General features: G+C 38.9%; 1 protein-coding gene across 3 annotated transcripts in view; it reads left to right on the forward strand.

Moving 5' to 3' along the window:
* TAFA4 (TAFA chemokine like family member 4) overlaps window positions 1-18,955 on the forward strand; it is a 79,526-nt gene that overhangs the window by 51,639 nt on the left and 8,932 nt on the right. For all 3 annotated transcript variants that reach the window (XM_065687148.1, XM_065687147.1, XM_065687149.1), the window contains one exon: window positions 13,494-13,649. In XM_065687148.1, the coding sequence (XP_065543220.1) occupies window positions 13,494-13,649 (156 nt within the window). The remainder of the gene's footprint in view (window positions 1-13,493; window positions 13,650-18,955) is intronic.

Below are 18,955 nucleotides of genomic sequence, written 5' to 3' on the forward strand. Positions count from 1 at the left end.
TAAAGGGCAACCTTTGTAGCTAACAAGAGGGCCTTGGTGGTCTGAGATTTTTACTGTTATTTAAGGTACTTGATATTTCAGGTCTTTTTACCTGAAGTTCCGGAAGGGAGTGAAATTTATACTAAATACAATGATTTGGTTCTTCAGGTGTTTAACTGTTGCAGTCAGTTTGGCACCAGTACTTTAATACTGGATATCATCTGACAACTGGGAGCATCAAAACAGTGTGCTGTGGCCTTAGAGGGCTCTATGGACAGACAGCAAAGTCCTTGTGAGAACTGTCATACTTCCAGGGTCCCATCCACAGCCAACGTATGGCTCAGGGGGACTCTCTTGTGAATGTTTTCTTTCTTGGAATTGTCATGGTACTTGGGGGAATTGTATTTGCCTGCATCCCTGTGATGGTTCAGTTGCTCAGCTCTTGTCACTAGGATGTGTTAGGAGTTAAAATAGACCTTGAGGAAAAGTGAAATGTGGGGTTTAGTTACCCCATGTGTAAGTGCTAGGACGGATGTATGTTCTGGTGCTTCCCTGTTTTACTCGCAAGTTTTTCTGACCTTGCGTGGTAAATTCCTTTCAGTAACAGTAGGCTGTATTAAGGTAAAGTATTAGATGTTTTTTAAGGCCATACCTGAAGGTCTAGGTGTCTCTGAACCTTGTAAACCAACACTTCATGTAACTTGGAGTTAAAGATACTCTGCGTAGAGCCACATCAAATTCTGAGTGTGTTGACTGCCAGCTTGTTGGTCTAGCTTGCTATGTGGTTTTGAGTTATTGCAATTAAAGATAGATCACAATTCTTCATCTTCTCAGCACAGGATGCTTGGAAATTGATAGTGGAAGACCTGCTTTCTTGTCTGTAAGTGAACTCTTTTTGGGGCTATGTTGCTGAAGACTGATACCTTCTCAGCTAAAGCCTCTTACAAAAATGTACATATTTATAATCACCTCAGGTCATCTGCCACCAGTTTCAGAATGAATGAAAATATTCATCCAAGATGCATCCTTCCTTACCACAGCCAGTGAATCGCAGCAGAACATCTTTTGCTCTATTTCATTGTTTTAAACCCAATGATTATTTTATACTTATTCTAGAATCTTTTAAATCTTCCTTCTCTTTTGCCTTTCCCTTAACCCTTGCCCAAAAATAAGAGGAATTTTTTCCTTAACTTCTGTATTGCTATTTTTACATTATCAGAAGCAACTTGTTGGAGACCTCAATTAAAATTTCCATTTATTTCATATGTAGTACATGAGTGGAGAGTAAATTACTTGGTTAGAAGTATTTAAACAGGAAGCTTGCAGGCAACGAATCATATATAAAGTGCCAAAAATACTTCTGAAAAGACATGTCTTTGTCGGCATTTTCATGCTGAATAATGTCATACCTGGTCCCTAACAAAAAAATTTGTAGCATTTTGAAGTCAAACCTCAGATTTTTATTAATGCAGAAATATAGGCTCAGACTATTTCATTAAAGAAGGTATAGCATGGCAGTCCAGGTGTGTGAATTCTTCTTCTTAAGTGTTCCATTTGCCAAGCTGGAATTAAACTGGATTAGCCAGGGCTGTCAGTGTGCTGACAATTGAGTTCTCTTCATGGAAGCGGTAGTGCAGAAACAAATATGTTAATTGCATTGCTTAATCTCAGACGGTCAGGTTTGCATGCTCCAGAGGTGTATAGTCACTCTAAAGAAAGTCTTGTAATTTCTTGTGCTTGAAAGAGGCACTTGTAAATAGTTACAAGATGCAATCACATGAGAACAGGAAGCCTCAATGGATTAGTAATGAGATACAGAGCCTTTCACCTCAAGGTTGTTGTTTCGATATCTGCTTGGTAGCATTTGGAAGTGCCATCAGGCCAGTGGTTAGCGTGAAATAAGCTGGCGATCTCAGGGTTGTTAGTAAGCACATATCCACCGGAGAAAAATTGCTGGGGCTATGGTTTGCTTTCTGGCTATCTCCTTCCTTTCCTCTAGATAGGAGACAGAATTTCTGCTGTTCTCTTGTATTGATCTGACTGGGTGAGATTAATGTGAGTCTGGCCAGTTTCACTGCTGCTGAGGACTACCTGCTGGGCCGCAGTGATGCTGTCAGACCTGAGACCAATGGTGTAGGCACTGGAGGGATGTCAGCAGGGGGAGGCAGCAGAGTTTATGTTTAAAGGGGAAGCTAGTCAAAGAACAGAGTGAGGGAGGCACTCCAACAACACAGCGTCCTAGGAAGCTCTGAAAATAACAGGAATCAAACTGGCATAGGTGTAATTCTGTCTTTTTTCCATGACTTATCCAGCCAGTGTGCACGTGTGTCATACAGACTGTGAAGGAATTCATAGCTCGTTATTGACAGTGCACTTATGTGACACTGATGAAGTTGTCACTGATTCCTGCTCTTGTGATTCGCTACAGATTAAACCTGACCTTTTCTTGGGTTTTCAGCACCTTCAAGCAAAGTCTTGCAGAGGAATCTGCTTTTATGAAGCTGCTGCTGCTCTGTACAACAGCTATCACGAGCAATGCCTGTTGGTCCTTCTCACCCTGTCCCTGGTGGGACACTGAGTGAAAGCAGATACCAGAACTGCAAGATGCTATATATCATCTGATGATATCCATGAATTTTCGAAGTTAGTTACCATTATGACAAGCCACACTAGCAGAAACTGTTTTCTACTAAGTTAGTCATCACAGTTTTAAAGGTGAGAAAAATAAAAAACAACTGTTGTTTTGACATTGGTTTTGGAGAATATTACCTGAAGAAACCCTTTAAAAGTTTCCACATTGTAATGTGCACACTGCAAGAGGAAAAAATGAACCTTTTTAATTAAAGTGCCGTCTCTCTGGAAAGATAGTGGAACTAATGACAAGTGTACCAGGTCACCTTTAAACTTGCTCAGACAGGGGAGATGGTGAAGCACTGCTGTTAAAGTAAATGGCTCTTGGGGGAGTCCAACCAGCATTGTATAAGTTAATGGTGTGCCCTCTCCTGCCACCTATGGCTGCTCCGTTATCCTTGACAGCAGCCATCAGATTTGCACAGCTTTAACAGGAACATCTGCTTCTCTCCCCTGGTTGTTTCCTTCACATCTGCAGTAGCTGTGACAGCGCATGTGCTCTTCTTCATTCACCCCTGTTGCTCTGACCTTTCCTGTGGCTCACTTTTTATGCTTTGCCTCCTTAATGACTGTTTTAATTCATCTCTGTGTTTGCTGATCGCCTCATTAGGGCTAAGGGACAATTCACCAGGTGAGGAAGCCTGTTGTTTTCTGGGAAGAGTAAAAGTTAGTCAAATCTGACGAGCTAGCCTGGATACTTCTGAAAGACAATTTCACCACATCGTTTCTGCAACTTGCCCAGTTGTTACAAGCGCTCCCACTAAAAAGGGCAATCCCTCCATTCTACAGTGAATGAATTACGTCCCCTTTGCTGGCTGACCTCTTGGATTGTTTTATTTTGGCCAAGATCCAGGTGTTTTCCTGCTGTTTGAACATCTAATTTCCAATCATTTCAAAGAGATTTCATTGCCACCGTAAGAACTGGACATCTAGAAGCCCTTGGGAATATGAGACTTGCTCTTCAATTCTACCTCTTTTGAGGTCCAATCCAAATACACTTTGTCAAGTGTCCTGGGGCTAAGCCAGTGACTGTTTGCTACATACGGGTGTAGGAAAATGCTGTTATTGCAGCTGTGACATCACAAAATAAATGCACTCTGTTATCAGGGAGCAGATTTCTGTCTCGTGGTAGAAATCCCCCTTCCGAATGCAACAATCTGCAAGAGTCTAGAGCCTTCTTAGTCATTTGAATGATGACCCTGAGGCTTGAATATTCCTGGACTAAACTGTTGGACTTCTTCCCAGAGTTGTAGTCTCTTTTGCCAAAGCTAAAGCATGTTGTGGAGGGATGCTTCTGATGTTACTCTCGAGTTTGTTCTTGTTGTACAAGTTACAGTATACAGCAGCTTATGTAACATTTTAAAGTTATATATTTCTCACTTCAAGATGAATGGCTTAATTAAAATGGAAAATCTACTTAATCATTGTCAAGGACTATCCATTTTGATAAGAATGGAAGAGGGTTGGGTTCTTGAATGCTTGGAGGGGGATCTGTGAACAGGAGAAGAATGTCTTAACCTCTAGTTCTTCCATTTCTGAGAAGGGTCTGTTAACACTCTTTTCACTGATTCATACAGCTTTGCATAGCAATTCGCATTGTAAGCCTGGGTGAAATATCTTTATTGTTGTTAGTTGCCTAATGGGAAAAGCCACATTTGTGCAGAACAAGCAGTGCACTGACTGCAAAAAAGGGCTGTTGCTGCATAAGATCATAGGGTTAATAGTATAAATAATACAGTGGAAATAAGGTGAAAGATCAGCATAGGATGAGTGTTGTGTCAGCATCCATTTGTGCATGCACCTAGTTACTGAGCACAGATCTCCAAATCTGGCTGAGTTGTACCTCTCTGGGATTTTCTTGTGTTACAGCCTGCAACCGAAATGTGAAAACTTAAGATTTGCACTTTTATTCTTAGGCAAAGAAGATTAAAAAGGAGAAGTTGAGGGACTCTAGAGATCTGCACAGCCTTGAATAGAAAAAGAAGTATTAATGGTGGAGCTTTGAAAAACAGTCATCAGTACGAAATAGCAAAGGTTCAGGCCCTCACAACTTCTGAATTCTGATATTATTTCATTTTTAGCAGTATAAGTCAGGGTCATGAGTTACAGGGTGGGCTTATGGGAAATTGTCATCAGGTTCTGATTCTCGTTTTAGTTGATGGTGTCTATATTCTTGTTGTCTCTTGCACTGTTACAGTGTGGCATAAAATGGTGGGCAATCTGCAGGTTTATATTTTTCCATATAATTAAAAAACCCGCTCATTCAATAATACTGACTAAAAATATCTGTTGGTATTCTGGAAACCTCACTTATGCTTTGCACTTACGGATATAATAGTTAAAATAGCCTAAGTTCAATTCGTTGTTCAGCCAGGTTGGATATAGTCTGCACATACTGAAACCATTTAAAAGTCCTCATGCCTCTCAGAATTAAAAATGCATTTGTGCAATTTAGTTTTATGACCTGTTATTGCTTAACTGGCAGCTGGATCTTATACTTGGACTGCTGCAATGCTTTCCTTGTCCATTGCATAGGAATAAACCCAAGATAACCATTACAGCTATATAAAACCTGATATAAAATGAGGCAAACTCTGAAAATAATTAATCAGGGTGATCAAGATATAGGGGCTTTTCCAGGAACTAAAGACCAGCTGAGGAGCTGATGGCCCGGTGCCCAGTGCATTAACTGATCTGATTGCTTGTAATGTTCCTCGAAATTCCATTTGCCTGATTTGCCCACCGCATGAAAATTTCATCACACTTCAGCAATGAAATGGATCATTCCAATTTGCAGTCTTATCCACTGGTCCTGGGTTTTTTTTTTTTGCAAAAGCCAATTCTTCCAGTAGCAAAAAATACTGCTGAATGATTTTAATAAACACGGAGCAATTAATGGAAAGTGAGATTCACTGCCAAACTCAGTCTTTTAAATGAAGACTGTCAAACAGAACAACCAGAAAGACTTTCTTAAACCATACCATTTAATGACAACAGTTATTTCCGGATCTTTCTTGAGCAGATTCTCAAATGAGGGCTAACTAACAAACTCATCTGCCTACCTCTAACTGCTGAATTCAGGCACAGTCCTAGTACCTTACAATCCCACTAAAGTAATTTCATTTAAAGAAGGAAACATACTTTTGCATTTAAAAAATGAACCCCATAAAAGCAGAAGTTCTTTGTACCTTGTAAATCTGAGCTGTTTTGGGTACCAAAGCAGAATAGAGTAGGAGTTCCTTTGGTTGCCCTCCTTAGTTTTACTCCATCGCACCTGGACATGAGAATTCAATTTTCACTTGAAACTGAGAAAATGCTTCTTTTCCAAACATCTACTTTTGTTTTCTGGCAATTGCCATTTACTTAATCTGCGGAGCCTAATGACTTAGACAACTGCTGTCCCATATTCTCTAAACATCATTCTTGTCTGATGAATAACCTTGAACTGGGTTAAAAATACCTGTGATATTTAGTAGATCACAAATATTTGTTTTACACAGCTAAGGCCCAAATGGTAATTTGTTATTTCGGGTTGTGGAGGAATCCTCAGAATGACACAAGGCCTAAAACTTGAAATTTATTTTGCATTTATTTGTCTGCATACATGAGACAAACTTTAGACTTTTTCTTTTTTTCTTTATTAAAAGTTTATGATAATATATTAAAGGCATGCCAGAGATGTGAAGTACTAAGCTGTTCAAGTACAAACTGGTGAATAACTGTAAGCCTGGCCTATATGGATGTGTGTGTTTTCCTGCTCTCTTCAGGCAAGCAGAAAACTCTAGGAAACTGGTTTAATTCTTTTTTCCCTTTCTTTCATGATAAATTTGTCAAGGAGAAACAAATGAGAGAAAAAGTGTGATCCGCACGTAATAGCAAGAGTGAATGTTAATGGTACATGTGGGAAATATTTCTGTATTACAGAGCACAATATTGCTTATTACTGCAAGTTATAAAGGAAAACCAAATCTGTGCCTTGCATTTTCTTCTCTGCCTCACCTAAAATGCCCACATGGTGGAAAGTTTCCTACAGGAAATGATTAGCACCACTTTACTCCAAGGTGTTTTATGAAGGTTTATGTTCTTAGATTTCATTTGTACAAGTGTCATGTGTGCTTAAACCAGAACGAATATTACTGCCTGGCAGAAAGGCAGTCCGTATTGATTAACTTCAGTAGGTAGAGAGTCTTGTGTTTTAACTAATTTTTGCTTCCAGATGACTCTTCATCCACCTTTCTTCTCATTTACAGCAACTTTTCCCTCTTCCTTCCCGTGTTTGCAGTCCCTACTTTGGTCTTGGCTGTTTTGATTTATTGACCACTCAGATTTAATGCTTCATTCCTTGGAGTGCTTGTGTCTGATCTAAGGTCACCTATGCTACTTATTCCAGGGGACTTTAATCTCCATATGGATGTGACCTCTGACACTCGCCAAAGAATTCACTGTGTTACATGACTCTCTCCAGCTGTGTCAGCAGGTTCCTCCACCCTCACTGAAAGGTTATGCTTTTGATTTCATTAACTTTTTGGGTCTCATTATCAGGGTTTGAGGTCACTCAACTTTTTTTCCAGATACACATCTAGGTTTATGGTACCCCTAGGGTCCCTCTCAAATTGTTGCTACTTTTGAGGGTTGTTTTCCTCAGGTGTCATGTCTTGCCCAAAACAGGTTGAAGTAGTTCAGTGCTGGTTCGCTGGTTATCTTGTTAAAATGCGGATTGCGATTTTTGCACATGCCTTACTACTGGCTTCCACAGCAAGCACAAATGTCTTGGCTGCAACAAAGGCTGTATCTTTATGAGCTGTGAGAAACTCTTTGGTTTAAAACCTGCACACTGTGTGAACATCAACCTCAATTCCTTCATCTGGAAGGTTGTTGTATCTTTGCTTGGTTTTGTTACAGATGTTAGCTCTAGTAATCACAATACTTGTATGTATTTGAGGAATGCGAGAGTAATGGATACAAACTGGATTGCTTTCTTCCTTTTTTTTTTTTGGGCTGTGCGAACTATGTCTTTGCGTGTTACCATGGACAAATGATTATGGGAAGATATTTCTTGTCTATTTATCTTCAGAGAAGTTGAACTAGCCTCCTGTGGCAGTTCTGGACTATCTCTGAACAGTCCTTACTGACATCAAGTGAAAAGGTAAAACTTTAAAAGTGAAACTGGGCTGAATTGCATACGCAGAAACAATTTATGAGAAAGCATATACAGAAGTATTGTATATCCTTCAGGATGGAAAGCAGCTAAGTCAGGACCTTGCGCCATGGATATGAAATTATTACAGAAAAAATCCAGTGGCTGATGGAATGGTAGAGAAAAGCTCTGCTGAAATGCTCAGCCTAGAAGATGGTGTTACCTTCCAAGTGACTTTTAGATTCTTCCCTTGAGAAGAGCTGTCATCTTTAGGAACACCCATTCTCCCCTTTTCCCCCCAGAAGCCACTCCATGAGCTGGGGAGGTTCTCATAAATATGACAGATAAAAGCACATGAAAACTGGCAAATGTTATTTCCTTTAATATATATTTTTCTATGAGTATTTGTCTCCTGGTGTGCGATTCTCCTTGTTCATATATCTGTAAGCAAAAGCCAGCATGAAATGAAGGTGGAACAGATGATGAACTGGCACCAAGCTTTTTAGAGGTCTTTCCGCTTCCAAACTGTTATCAGTGCTGACCTCTAAACTCACTTGTTTCTCTTACTATTGTTTGCAACATTAGGTTCCATAGTCATTCATCTTCCTATTGACAGCCATACTCTTACTCTATAAATAAATGATGCAGTTGATTTTGTGCAGACCAAGCTATCTGGTTTTGAGGCTTACTAAAGAATGTGCTGAGCTAGGGTCATATTGTCCTAGTATCTAGATGTGCTGTTCTCCAAAGCACTAGTTGCTTTCTTCTTCAAAGAGGGCAGAGATAAAAATTCCCTTTAAACGTGTCTTTTCTGTATGCTTCTTAACCAAGAAACTAGAAAAAGAGGAGGTTATTCAGCATTTCTGATGAAGGCATGCTGCCTGCATGTATATTGCATTGAAAGAGTACTCCTTGGGAGTGATTAGAATTAGTCACAGAGATGAAATGGATGTGGACAGAATTGGCTAGCAACCTTCTGAAAGCCTTCCTCTTTCTTTGATATTTTCCTTGTAGTTTTGAAGTACATCACTATGAAGTTTGATATTTTATTAACAATAATTGTATTTCCCTCTTTTCATTTGAGGATTTCAAAGAGTTTTAGAAGCATTAATTGCATATCTGCCCCCTTACTTCTATGAAGAAAGTGAAAATAAGGTCTTGTCAAATATGTTAGTTGAAAAAAAATGTATTAAACTGAGAATAAGCAGCTCAGTTGTGATTATTCATTCAACTCTGTTCACAACACTTGTACTGGCTTGTAATGTGCAAGCCTAGTAACTTCCTAGTTTGTACATTCTGGTTCTTCAGAGGTGATGACTGCCTCTCTAAAAACTGTAAAGATTGCTGAGCAGCTCTGCATAGAACCATCTTCTGGGCTGGAAAGCCCACTAAGAAATGGTCAGAGAGCCTTGGTGCAGCCAGTCACCGAGGCATTAAGAGACATTCTGAACTTGGGCACATGTTAGTATCTTCGGATATCTCATAATGAAAGGCAACAAAATTTATATTTTTTATATTAGTATTTAATAATTATATTAATGTTTATATATTTATCAGGGAGTGTCCTGGAAGATGCTTTCAGTTAGGAAGCCTTATCCTGTTATGTCTGTGCCCTGCATGAGGAGGTAGGGAAAGCGTCCTTAGTGAACTTGAATAGCAGTGGTATTTCTAGGGAAGTTAAACTCTAAAAGAATTGGGATATGGAGAGTAACACATGTGCCAGACTCCTGTTCAGAGGTAACCCAGAGCCTCATAGTCTTCGACATTCATACTCTGTCCTCCACAATGCCTGGCTGGCAGGCATTCCCTCTTCGGTATGCAGAAGGCATTCTATGACAGGAAGCTTTCTCTGGTACTGTTGCTGATAAAATGTATTTCTCCTTGGAGAGTTTTCTTATTTAAATGTGAAGATGTAACTGAATTTAAACTGCAAATATTGACAACCCTTAAGTTGAACATCTGAATAGGTTTACAGGTGAAGAGCTATAAATTTGGGCTTTTTATAAGTGAGCCCAAAGGGGCTTTGCTCTTCACAGCCTGGCTTTCTGTCTCTCACTGTAGTTCTCATCAGGAAAGCCATTTCAGAGTGTCCAGCATAGAATTCACTTACTGTGATCTTTAAAAATCCTTCATTCCCTGCTCCTCTAATGCCTCGCTTCCTGAGAAACCATTGATTATAAAATACGTTAAAGCTGTTCTTGAGTTTTCCTGTCATTATTATCTCAGCTATACCTTAAATGTACTTTAGAACTAAGATGAAGGTTTATATAGTGCAAGATGGAGATTAAAATGTGCAGGAGAGTATTCTTATATTTTTTCTTTTTGCTGCCTTTGGGCACCTACATGTAGATACAGCAAGTCTCAGTAGATCTAGGCAGAGAACAGGCTGAGTTGATGGTTAGTTTTTAAGATAGTCTGAGAGTTTTATTAAATCTGAAAGCCACTCTGCAGACCGAGTGCTTGTTCTCTAGATTGCTGAGCACTGGCAAAAATGAGATGGAAAGCCAGCACGTTAACACTTAGCATTTGTTCAGCACCTGCTCGCAGATGTGTCTGAATATTAAGAAGAAATGTGCATGGTGTTCAACAGAATAAAAGGTGTTCAAATGTGCGTGAACAAGCAGGAGGAAATATAGATGTGAACTTGTAGGAGGGGAAAGACTATTACAAGGGCAATCCAATTAATGCAAATGATGCATGCAGATGCCTGGCTTTTTTAGTACCTTTCACTGGTATGCTCCATGTGAGCTAGTGACAGGGGAGGAGAGCGCTTTCTTCCTCTGCATGGGAGCAGTACTTTCAAATCTTAGCATCATACTCCTGCCTGCAGATGATGAGGGGACACTTTCTCTTACTCGCCTGTGTGGCTTCGAAACATGAACAGTAAAACAGCTACTAAAACAAAAGATGCATTCATGAGGTAACTAGATTCTGCCTTTTGCAAACATCTGTGTACCTGTTGACTCCTGGCTCTTCAAGGGAGCACTGTCATTGCTTTACAATTCAAACATGATAACTGAAAGAGAGTCCCAGTTTTTTTAGGCTGTATACTCAGGGCCAGCCTGTTTGATTTATTTTGGCATTGACTTAACAGGACTGTTCAGCTAAAGGAAGCGGGATTAGGGTTTGAAAATAGACATTCTTTCAGCTACATATTGATCGCTGGAGCTGGATTTAGTCCTCCATCCTCATGATGCACCTTCTGAAAACATGGCTTCTACCCTTAACTTGGCAACTGATGTCTTGTGAATGATGACTTTAATTAAAAGAGGACCTGGCCACTTGGTTTTTCAGATGAGGCATGTGGCAAACTCAAGTATGTGGCCTGAGCAGTCCTAAATTTTTACTTTTTCTTTCCTCCCTTATAAAATCTCCTTCTCAAGAGACAGTCCAGGTGGTGACCCTGCTCTCCTGAAGTCAACAGAAACTTTGTTGTCGACTCCGGTGGCTGCAGGCCCATCACCTTAAGCACTATAGGAAACCCATGAAAATTTCCCCTGATTAATCCAAAGAGTTTTGGCTAGGGCTGTAGATCTAAGAAATAAATATATTATTCTTGAATTAAAACCCTCTTTTTACAAAATCTTTTCTGTCAACCCCTGGCCATCTGCTTATCATCCCCAAGCATTGTCATGCAACGTGTTTTATAGACCAGTATTTTGTAATGCAGTGGCATGGCCAATTTACTTTCTCTATTTGTGTATTTATTTTCCATATTAACTTACAGAGAAGTTTCTGTCCTACAAGCTGGTAGCTGCTTTCATTTTTTTTCATGTTTATTATGATATGGGCTTTGGGTACTTGCATGAAAATTTGGAGTCTGCCAATAACTTATTACTGTGTAAGATACTTTTATGCTGTCTTCAACATTTTTAACATTCTGTAAAATACCTTATGCATTTTTCTGCTGTAGCATATTCTGCTTAAAAGTGGAGTTTTTCCTCAGGAAAAAAAGAAAAAACAACCCCAAAACGTCTTATATATATATTTCTTTTACTGTGTTGTATGTGTTGAGTGCACGAATAGAAAACTACATTTCCTTTGCCAGATTGCATATACATAGTTTCTTGTCCATTGAGGTTGTTATGGGTACAAATTTGGCAATAAAATTGGACAGTCCTTTAGCTAAAATACTTGTCAAACCAAAACACACACAGCAAAGGAACATTGCCAAGCAACCCTTTTAAAAAGTTATGTATTATATATTTGAATACTCTCCTTTTATTTTAGAACACCCCCTCCCCCCCCCCCCCCCCCCCTTTAGAAGCCTAAATTGCACTGCTAACTCTTTTGAAGGTTGAAGATTTCTCACTTACTCAACTCAGTGAAATTTCAGCCCCCAAAATACAGTGAGCTTAGTCACTCAATAGCATTTCATCAATAAGGATGTGAGCCTGGCCATATTGCACCAGACTGAGGTGTTCTGTATCTTAAAATCCTGTGCCTGGTATTAGTAACTAATGCTGTAAAGCCCACACCCCCACCTCCACCCCCACAAAAAAACACAACAAGGGAAGCATGAAGTGAACACGAAACAGGGCTATCCCCCAGCCTTGCCACTTGAGGATTGTCTGTTTCTGAGGAATGCTCTTGCTTTTGCCTTCTATTCTCCCATCTTCTGTGCCTTTGATATTACCCCACCTACACCAATATCTGTACTGCAGTCTCTTGTCATATAAGGTGCCTGTACTGCTTTGATGGTGAATATTTTTATTATTCTCTGTGTTGTCTCTCTGTCTAGCTCGCTTATTAAAAAACTCACCCTGTTCTGTAGTGCTGTTAATTTACAAGGTGCTTTACAAACACTGATAAGGGCCATCCAAGGCTCTACTCTAAATAAGATGAAACAAATGAAAGATGAAGCACTTGAAGGCTATTCAGGAAAGTGAGGACATGGAAATGACTTATGCAAAAAGGAAAGGGGTTTTGTGAAATGGGGTTTCTGAGGAAACATTTTAGACAGGGCAGAGAGTAAGTTTGGCAGTGGAGAAAAATGGTCAGGTGCAAGGAGAGTGGAGGTAATATATGAAGGTAGGAGCAAGGAAAGGAGAGGAAGGATAAAATAAACTCAGAAATAGGGAACAGTGAGTTGTGAGGAAATCCACTTGAGAGGAAAGCAGTAGTTTGAGTGAGAGTATCTCAGGTTTCTTCAAAATGCTCTGGGTTGGAACTAGAGAAATCCTTATAGTTTGTTGGATTGGTTTGGTTTTTTGTCTGTTAACAAAACTTGACTATCTATGATACCTTTTCAGTCTACTTTGTTCTTAACACACATACAATGATAGGCATAGGTAGTGGTGCTTACATGTATGTTAGAAAGTTTCCCTACTATTTAAGACAAGTCTCCCTTGCACTAAATATTACCCAATCCATTGTGATCATTTATGAAGGGAAGGAATTAAATATAAAATGTGATGCAAGACAGGAAGCCAAAGGCAGGAAGGATGTGCTTTGTCTCTGCATGTCTCCTTGTCTAATCCATCTAATTGACTACTCCAATCTCATTTTCTCCCTATGGCTTTGTAAACGCCAGGGAAGATAGACAGAAAAATTGACTTGTTATGATGAACTAATCTTTATTAATAAGAATAGAATAAACTTGGGGAATAACTCAGAGTCTACAAGATGCTTTGCCCCTTGGTCTTCCTGGGACGTTTGAGAGATTCAGTATCTTGTATGAACTGGCCTTTTCTTTGTGCACTGATGTTTTGGTTTGCTCTCCATCACTTATCTCCGCTATTAATAGGCCAGCACCAAGTCAAGCAAGGGACATGTGAAGTTGTGGCAGTGCATCGTTGCTGCAATAAGAACCGTATTGAAGAACGATCACAAACAGTCAAGTGTTCCTGCTTCCCGGGGCAGGTGGCAGGTACAACAAGGGCTCAGCCCTCGTGTGTGGAAGGTAAGCAGTCTTCTGCTCGCTCATAGTTCGTTAAGATTGAGAGTTTTTATTCTCCTTGATTATTTGACTTCCCACTGCCTCAAAAGCATAATCCTTCCTTTTGTTAATTTTGGAGACATCTCTGTGCATTGATAATGAGTCTGTGCATAAATCTGGATGTAATTAATCCTCTTAATATATGTACTCGTCTATTTCATGTCTGTGCCAATAAAACTCATTTTTTTTTCACACAAGAACTCTTTAAAACTAGTCTGAGAACAGCGTAAGCCAAGAAATTCAAGCTTATAATATTAGCTCTTCCAGATGTCTTTAGACTTAGTAATTTGGGTTAAAATTCACTGGATAATAAATGCAGCCCTAAGACTGAGCATGCAGATAGTGCTGAGACATCTGAGTTTGGGAGCTGTTCTCTAGATGAATGTTTGATCATTTTATGTGCCTGATGGTCTCTTATGTTGGGCATCAGTTCAACAGTGATGCCCCATGTCTATTCAGTTTCACGTGTTGTAACCCCAGATACTTCAGTATAAACTGCTATACAGGACACAGTGTCTGAGCTAGAACACATGCCTGATGAAGCAAAAATGTGGTACAGTTGTCTTAGTCCATCAGCTTCCTGAGTGATGGACTCCAGCTGGACGCCTCAGAGGGTTCAATGTTGGCATCCTTATGCCTTTAGCAGTGTAACTCATTTGAAATTATATTTATTATACAAAGCCAAAATCTTACCTTGATCATAATGTTGACCAGGCATTCTGAGGCTATATAAAACTTGCCTCCTTGAGATTCATTCTGCACTTCACCCTAAATTTCCTCTCAGGCTTACCAGCAGTTCAGAAACTGTGGGTTACCCGTCCTCCTTTTCCACCAGCAGAATCTATTCACTGGGGGGGGGGGGGCTGCTGATCTTGTTCACTTAGCAAACAAGTTACTGGATCCCCTATTTCATGGATTCATAAGAAAGACTCTCATGTTTTCATTCTTTTTCACACAAAAAAATTGCAACTACTTCAAGTTAAATATAAAAGAAAAACTTTCAAAGATATTTAGTTTTAAACATAAAACTCAAAATACATGTGATGTCTGATTTTTTTTTTTTTTTTATTTTTATTTTAAACCTTTTTAAAATCTATTACCTGTTTTAAGAACCTCTTATTTAGGAATGCATTTTTAAAGTTATTATTTACATGCTTAGTCTTTTCATGCCTTGTAATTCAGGAACCCAATCAGCTTTAACTGTGCAATTTGTTAAGTAGTTTTCTTGTCAGATCACAAGTACCTTCTGTATTTTTAGGTGACACATCAAACAGCAGAAATACTTTTGCATATATGACAGATAATAAAAGTCACACATTGTTTTAAACTTGCTTAAGGATTGCAAAGGTGACAGTCATTCTATGATAGAAAGATATAAATGTACAATATCTTGAAGCTTAATACAGTCAATGCAAATAGTTGCTGAAAGAATTTAGTAGCTGTTTTTTCTTCAAGTATAGTTGAAATTAAATGCAACAAAATATTATGAATGTAAGATTTTGGTTTCTCAAGTAGAAGCCTTTGATTCCCCCTCAACCCTTAGGGTAACGCTTTAGCACACTTCGCTTAGTTTTGCAAGTATCTGGGACTACAGTCAGTTGATGTAGCACAGAAATGATAACTATCTTTCCTTAGCCTCAGGATTAGATGCGTTTTCTCCTGCTTTGTACATATCCTTCAGTAAGCTTCTATACTGTAGAAACCAGAAACAGTTGATGTCTCTAATTTGCATATTTCAGTTTTATATAGACATTTTATTTTCTTTGCCAGCACTTTTTTCCTGAACACAAGGCTGTTTATTTTGCCTGTATTTTGCCCTGAGTGTAAAGGGAACAACATGCCCAAAGCACAGAGTTACTTTTCCAGCCGAAAGAAAAGACTTTATAGAGCAGTTGACTTGTACCATTCTTTGAAAGCATTTTCTTTGAACTTCAGACCTCATCCAGTAGTAGTTATCACTACAGTAGGGCAGCAATTTTTTCTGTGCTGTTGATTAGGCATGGCATGCATGATGGTTGGTACTTACGGTTTCTACGCAGAATCATAGAATGTCTCAAGCTGGAAGGGACCCAGAAGATCCTTTTTTTTTTTTTTTTAATTTAGTTGAATATTTCCTCTTAGTTTTCTCAGTCTTGAAGCATATGGCTTTCCTGACCTAAATCCCACTGGCTTTCAGTGACAGCTTGTTTGTTAATTTAGGTGGAGTAGAGCCTAGTTCATCAGGCAGAGCTGCTAGTTGATAAGTATTGGGCATTGTAGACTTTTGTATATATAGGCCATGAAAAGGGCTTATGAAGCCCATCATTACTCTTTTTACTGTCAGGCGTAGGCCAGCCGGATATTTAGATTCTGAAATAGGTTGACAGATGCTAAAGAATTTTACACAAGGTCAGATTTAAAGCAGCAGTTTATTGGAGCAGCACTCTACATAAGGCTAAGACTGGCTCAAAGTCTAGTGAATGTACATACCAATATTCACAGCTACCTAAATTTCAGGAAGGCCTCTTATTTGAGCCATGTCAGAATGGATTTTTGCATAATTACTTTGGGGCATACACCTATACATACAAGTGACATTTTTTCCTCAAGATATGTGCTATGGAGGAGGTCAAGTACTTGTGTTACAGAAGAAATTATAGACATCCAGGTGAGTTCCAAGGAAAAGGTGCTGAAGTGGTACAAAAAGGAAAAGAAAAGCTAGTTAAATCTTGCAAATACATGAAGTGAAAATCTTGACTGTCTTGATTGCTCCAAAGCAGTCCTTTCCCATGCTGCGCAAGTAATACTGTGTCGTGGCACCTAACTGACATTTATAGAGTGCTTTGCATTTCGAGAGTGCCTTTCATCTCAGAAACTTTAAATATTGGCAGTAGGAGAAGTCAAAGTACTTCATTTAAAAAGGATATGGAGGTGAAAATCAATGCTTGTTATAGACTGAGATCTTCCTAGCAATTTTACAAGCACAGTATAATCACTCATAGCCTAGACGAGAGAACAGGGCAAGAACTGTTTGGCTATCAGAATATTTTTTATCTTTTGCCCATGTTAACACACTTACTTAGATGGTTGCATTTTGGATGCATCCAACAAGCAATTCTGTCATTTGTGTGTTTTAACTTAGTTGTGAAAGCTATTGACGAGCATTGGCAAACAAAAAAAAGCACAGTTAGTTCTTCTGTACACATGCACACCTCATTTTCTTGGGGGTTATTTGAGCTTCCAAGCACAGGCCCATCTGATACTTTGGGAAATATTGCTGCAGATAAATTGAGCCATTACACTCAGGAAAAAAAAAAAGCATGCACAAAAAAGCATTTAAATATGCAGAGAGGACATACTGCACAGCCTCTATACCCTGCTTTGAGTTGTAGCAATAGTTATTTGATTGCAGCTATAGAAAATTTTGTTTAGCAAAGGTCAACCCACTTTTCTCTCAATGAGTAAATTACATTGAAAGTAGTCATGTGATTTTGTTTATACCCGTTTTCTTTATGGAAATAAACATCCTTGAGTAAGTACCTCCAGCTTGTCTAACAGCTACTGCCAAGGAGATAAAACATTAATAACTTGTGTCTGTAGAGCAGCTATCTTAGCTAAGTGCATTAAATGCCTGTAAGTAAACCATCACTAGCCAAATCATCTTCCATCCAGGCAATTCTATTAGTCCTAGAATTTATGAGGAGGAATCATACAGATTGGAAGAAAATGTGAATAGAACTGAAGAATTGTTTAAGAATTTTCTGTAGTGCCAAAGAGCTGCAATGAAGGAAAAAGACAATTTTGACTGAAAGCCCATCTGTGTTACAGACTGAAAGGAAGAGAGCATGTAGAAACAAGAACATAAAAATCCAATACATAAGAAATAGATAAAAGAAGAAATAGCTGAGAAGATTTATTTCCCACTGTTTTTGAATGGTTCTCAGGATACTTGGGAACCATGCTAATGCCATGTCAGTATTCAAAGAATAAAGGGAAACAGACAGTAGAATGCACAGTGTACTGAATTTTTTTTCTGGAAGAAAGCTTAACCCAGTGGAGTAGGAAAGACATCTGTATTTGTCCAGACTAAAGATGGTATGAATTTACTTGTTCAAGCAGAACACACAGAAATCCTTAAAAAAGAAATTATTGGCCCATAATGCATGAAATATTGACATTGTTCAGGCATATCAATATCATAGCTCTTTTGGTAAGTAACAGATTGGAGAGGAATTTTCTTACTTATTGGTAACTGAAGAGGGTGCTAAGCAACATCTACTAGTATGAAACTTTTTCCCCATTCTGAACTTGAAGTCCTGACAAGCTGGCTTGTAGGTCTCTGGTCAGTTGTTGTAATTCAAAATGTATTTCAGAATACTTGGGGGTGTTCTAGAAGAGCACTAGTACTGTGTCAGTTTTGAGAGGGTAGGCAGCATCTTCTAGATACTTAGGCACAACTAAGGCTGATCTCAGTCCTTTGTGGGTAAGTGAGAAGCTGATGTTGTATCCAATAAGAAAGGAATTCCTGGAGTAAAGACCACAAAACTTTATGTAGCTTTCTGAAAAGAGATTTGTCAGACCCAACTGATTTAATTTTCTGAGGAGTTTGTGAGACTCAATACAGATAGTTTTGGGTTTAAAATATTTAAGCCCAGGTCTTCCAAGTTGCTGTGGAAGATAATGTAAAATTTACTTAATGAAAGGTTTGTTTACTAAATACATTTGGGGATTTAATTATTTTTTTTCTAAGCTATTTGATTTTGAATGATGTGCCATTGTGTGCATTGCTCAGTGTAGCATAACTTCAGAAATACTTCTCCCCCTAGTGTCATCAGTAGGAAATGGTAGTCAAATGGCCCATATCTACTGGGATTTCACAATGCTTAGCTCTGCACCTGACATGCTGCAACATTTTCAACAGTGGCATGAAAGCAAACATAGAATCTCCGCTAACAAAAAAGTATGCTAGGGCTTCATCTGGTGGGGCAAAGGAATAATTGATGACAAGCACAAGGCAGTCTAGAGGCATAGTCCTACTCATAGGAAGTGGAACCTGTTTGAAATGTCTGCATTAATAAAGATAAATGAATCGTGGTGTGAAACTGAAGAAGTTCAATCAGCTCAGCTTATCAGGCAGAATATTGAAAAGTTATTGGATTGCAGCACGTTTAATACCTTCACAGGGAGAAAATTATGATTACTAACAGGTGCTGTAGTGTAAGAGTAGAAAGTATGATAAAAAAGGTGGGAAGAGGCAGAAAACTAAGGTGGTACGTTTCATGCTGAAATGG

This window comes from Lathamus discolor, chromosome 7 (assembly GCF_037157495.1).
Source record: "Lathamus discolor isolate bLatDis1 chromosome 7, bLatDis1.hap1, whole genome shotgun sequence".
Classification (NCBI taxonomy): Eukaryota; Metazoa; Chordata; class Aves; order Psittaciformes; family Psittacidae; genus Lathamus; species Lathamus discolor.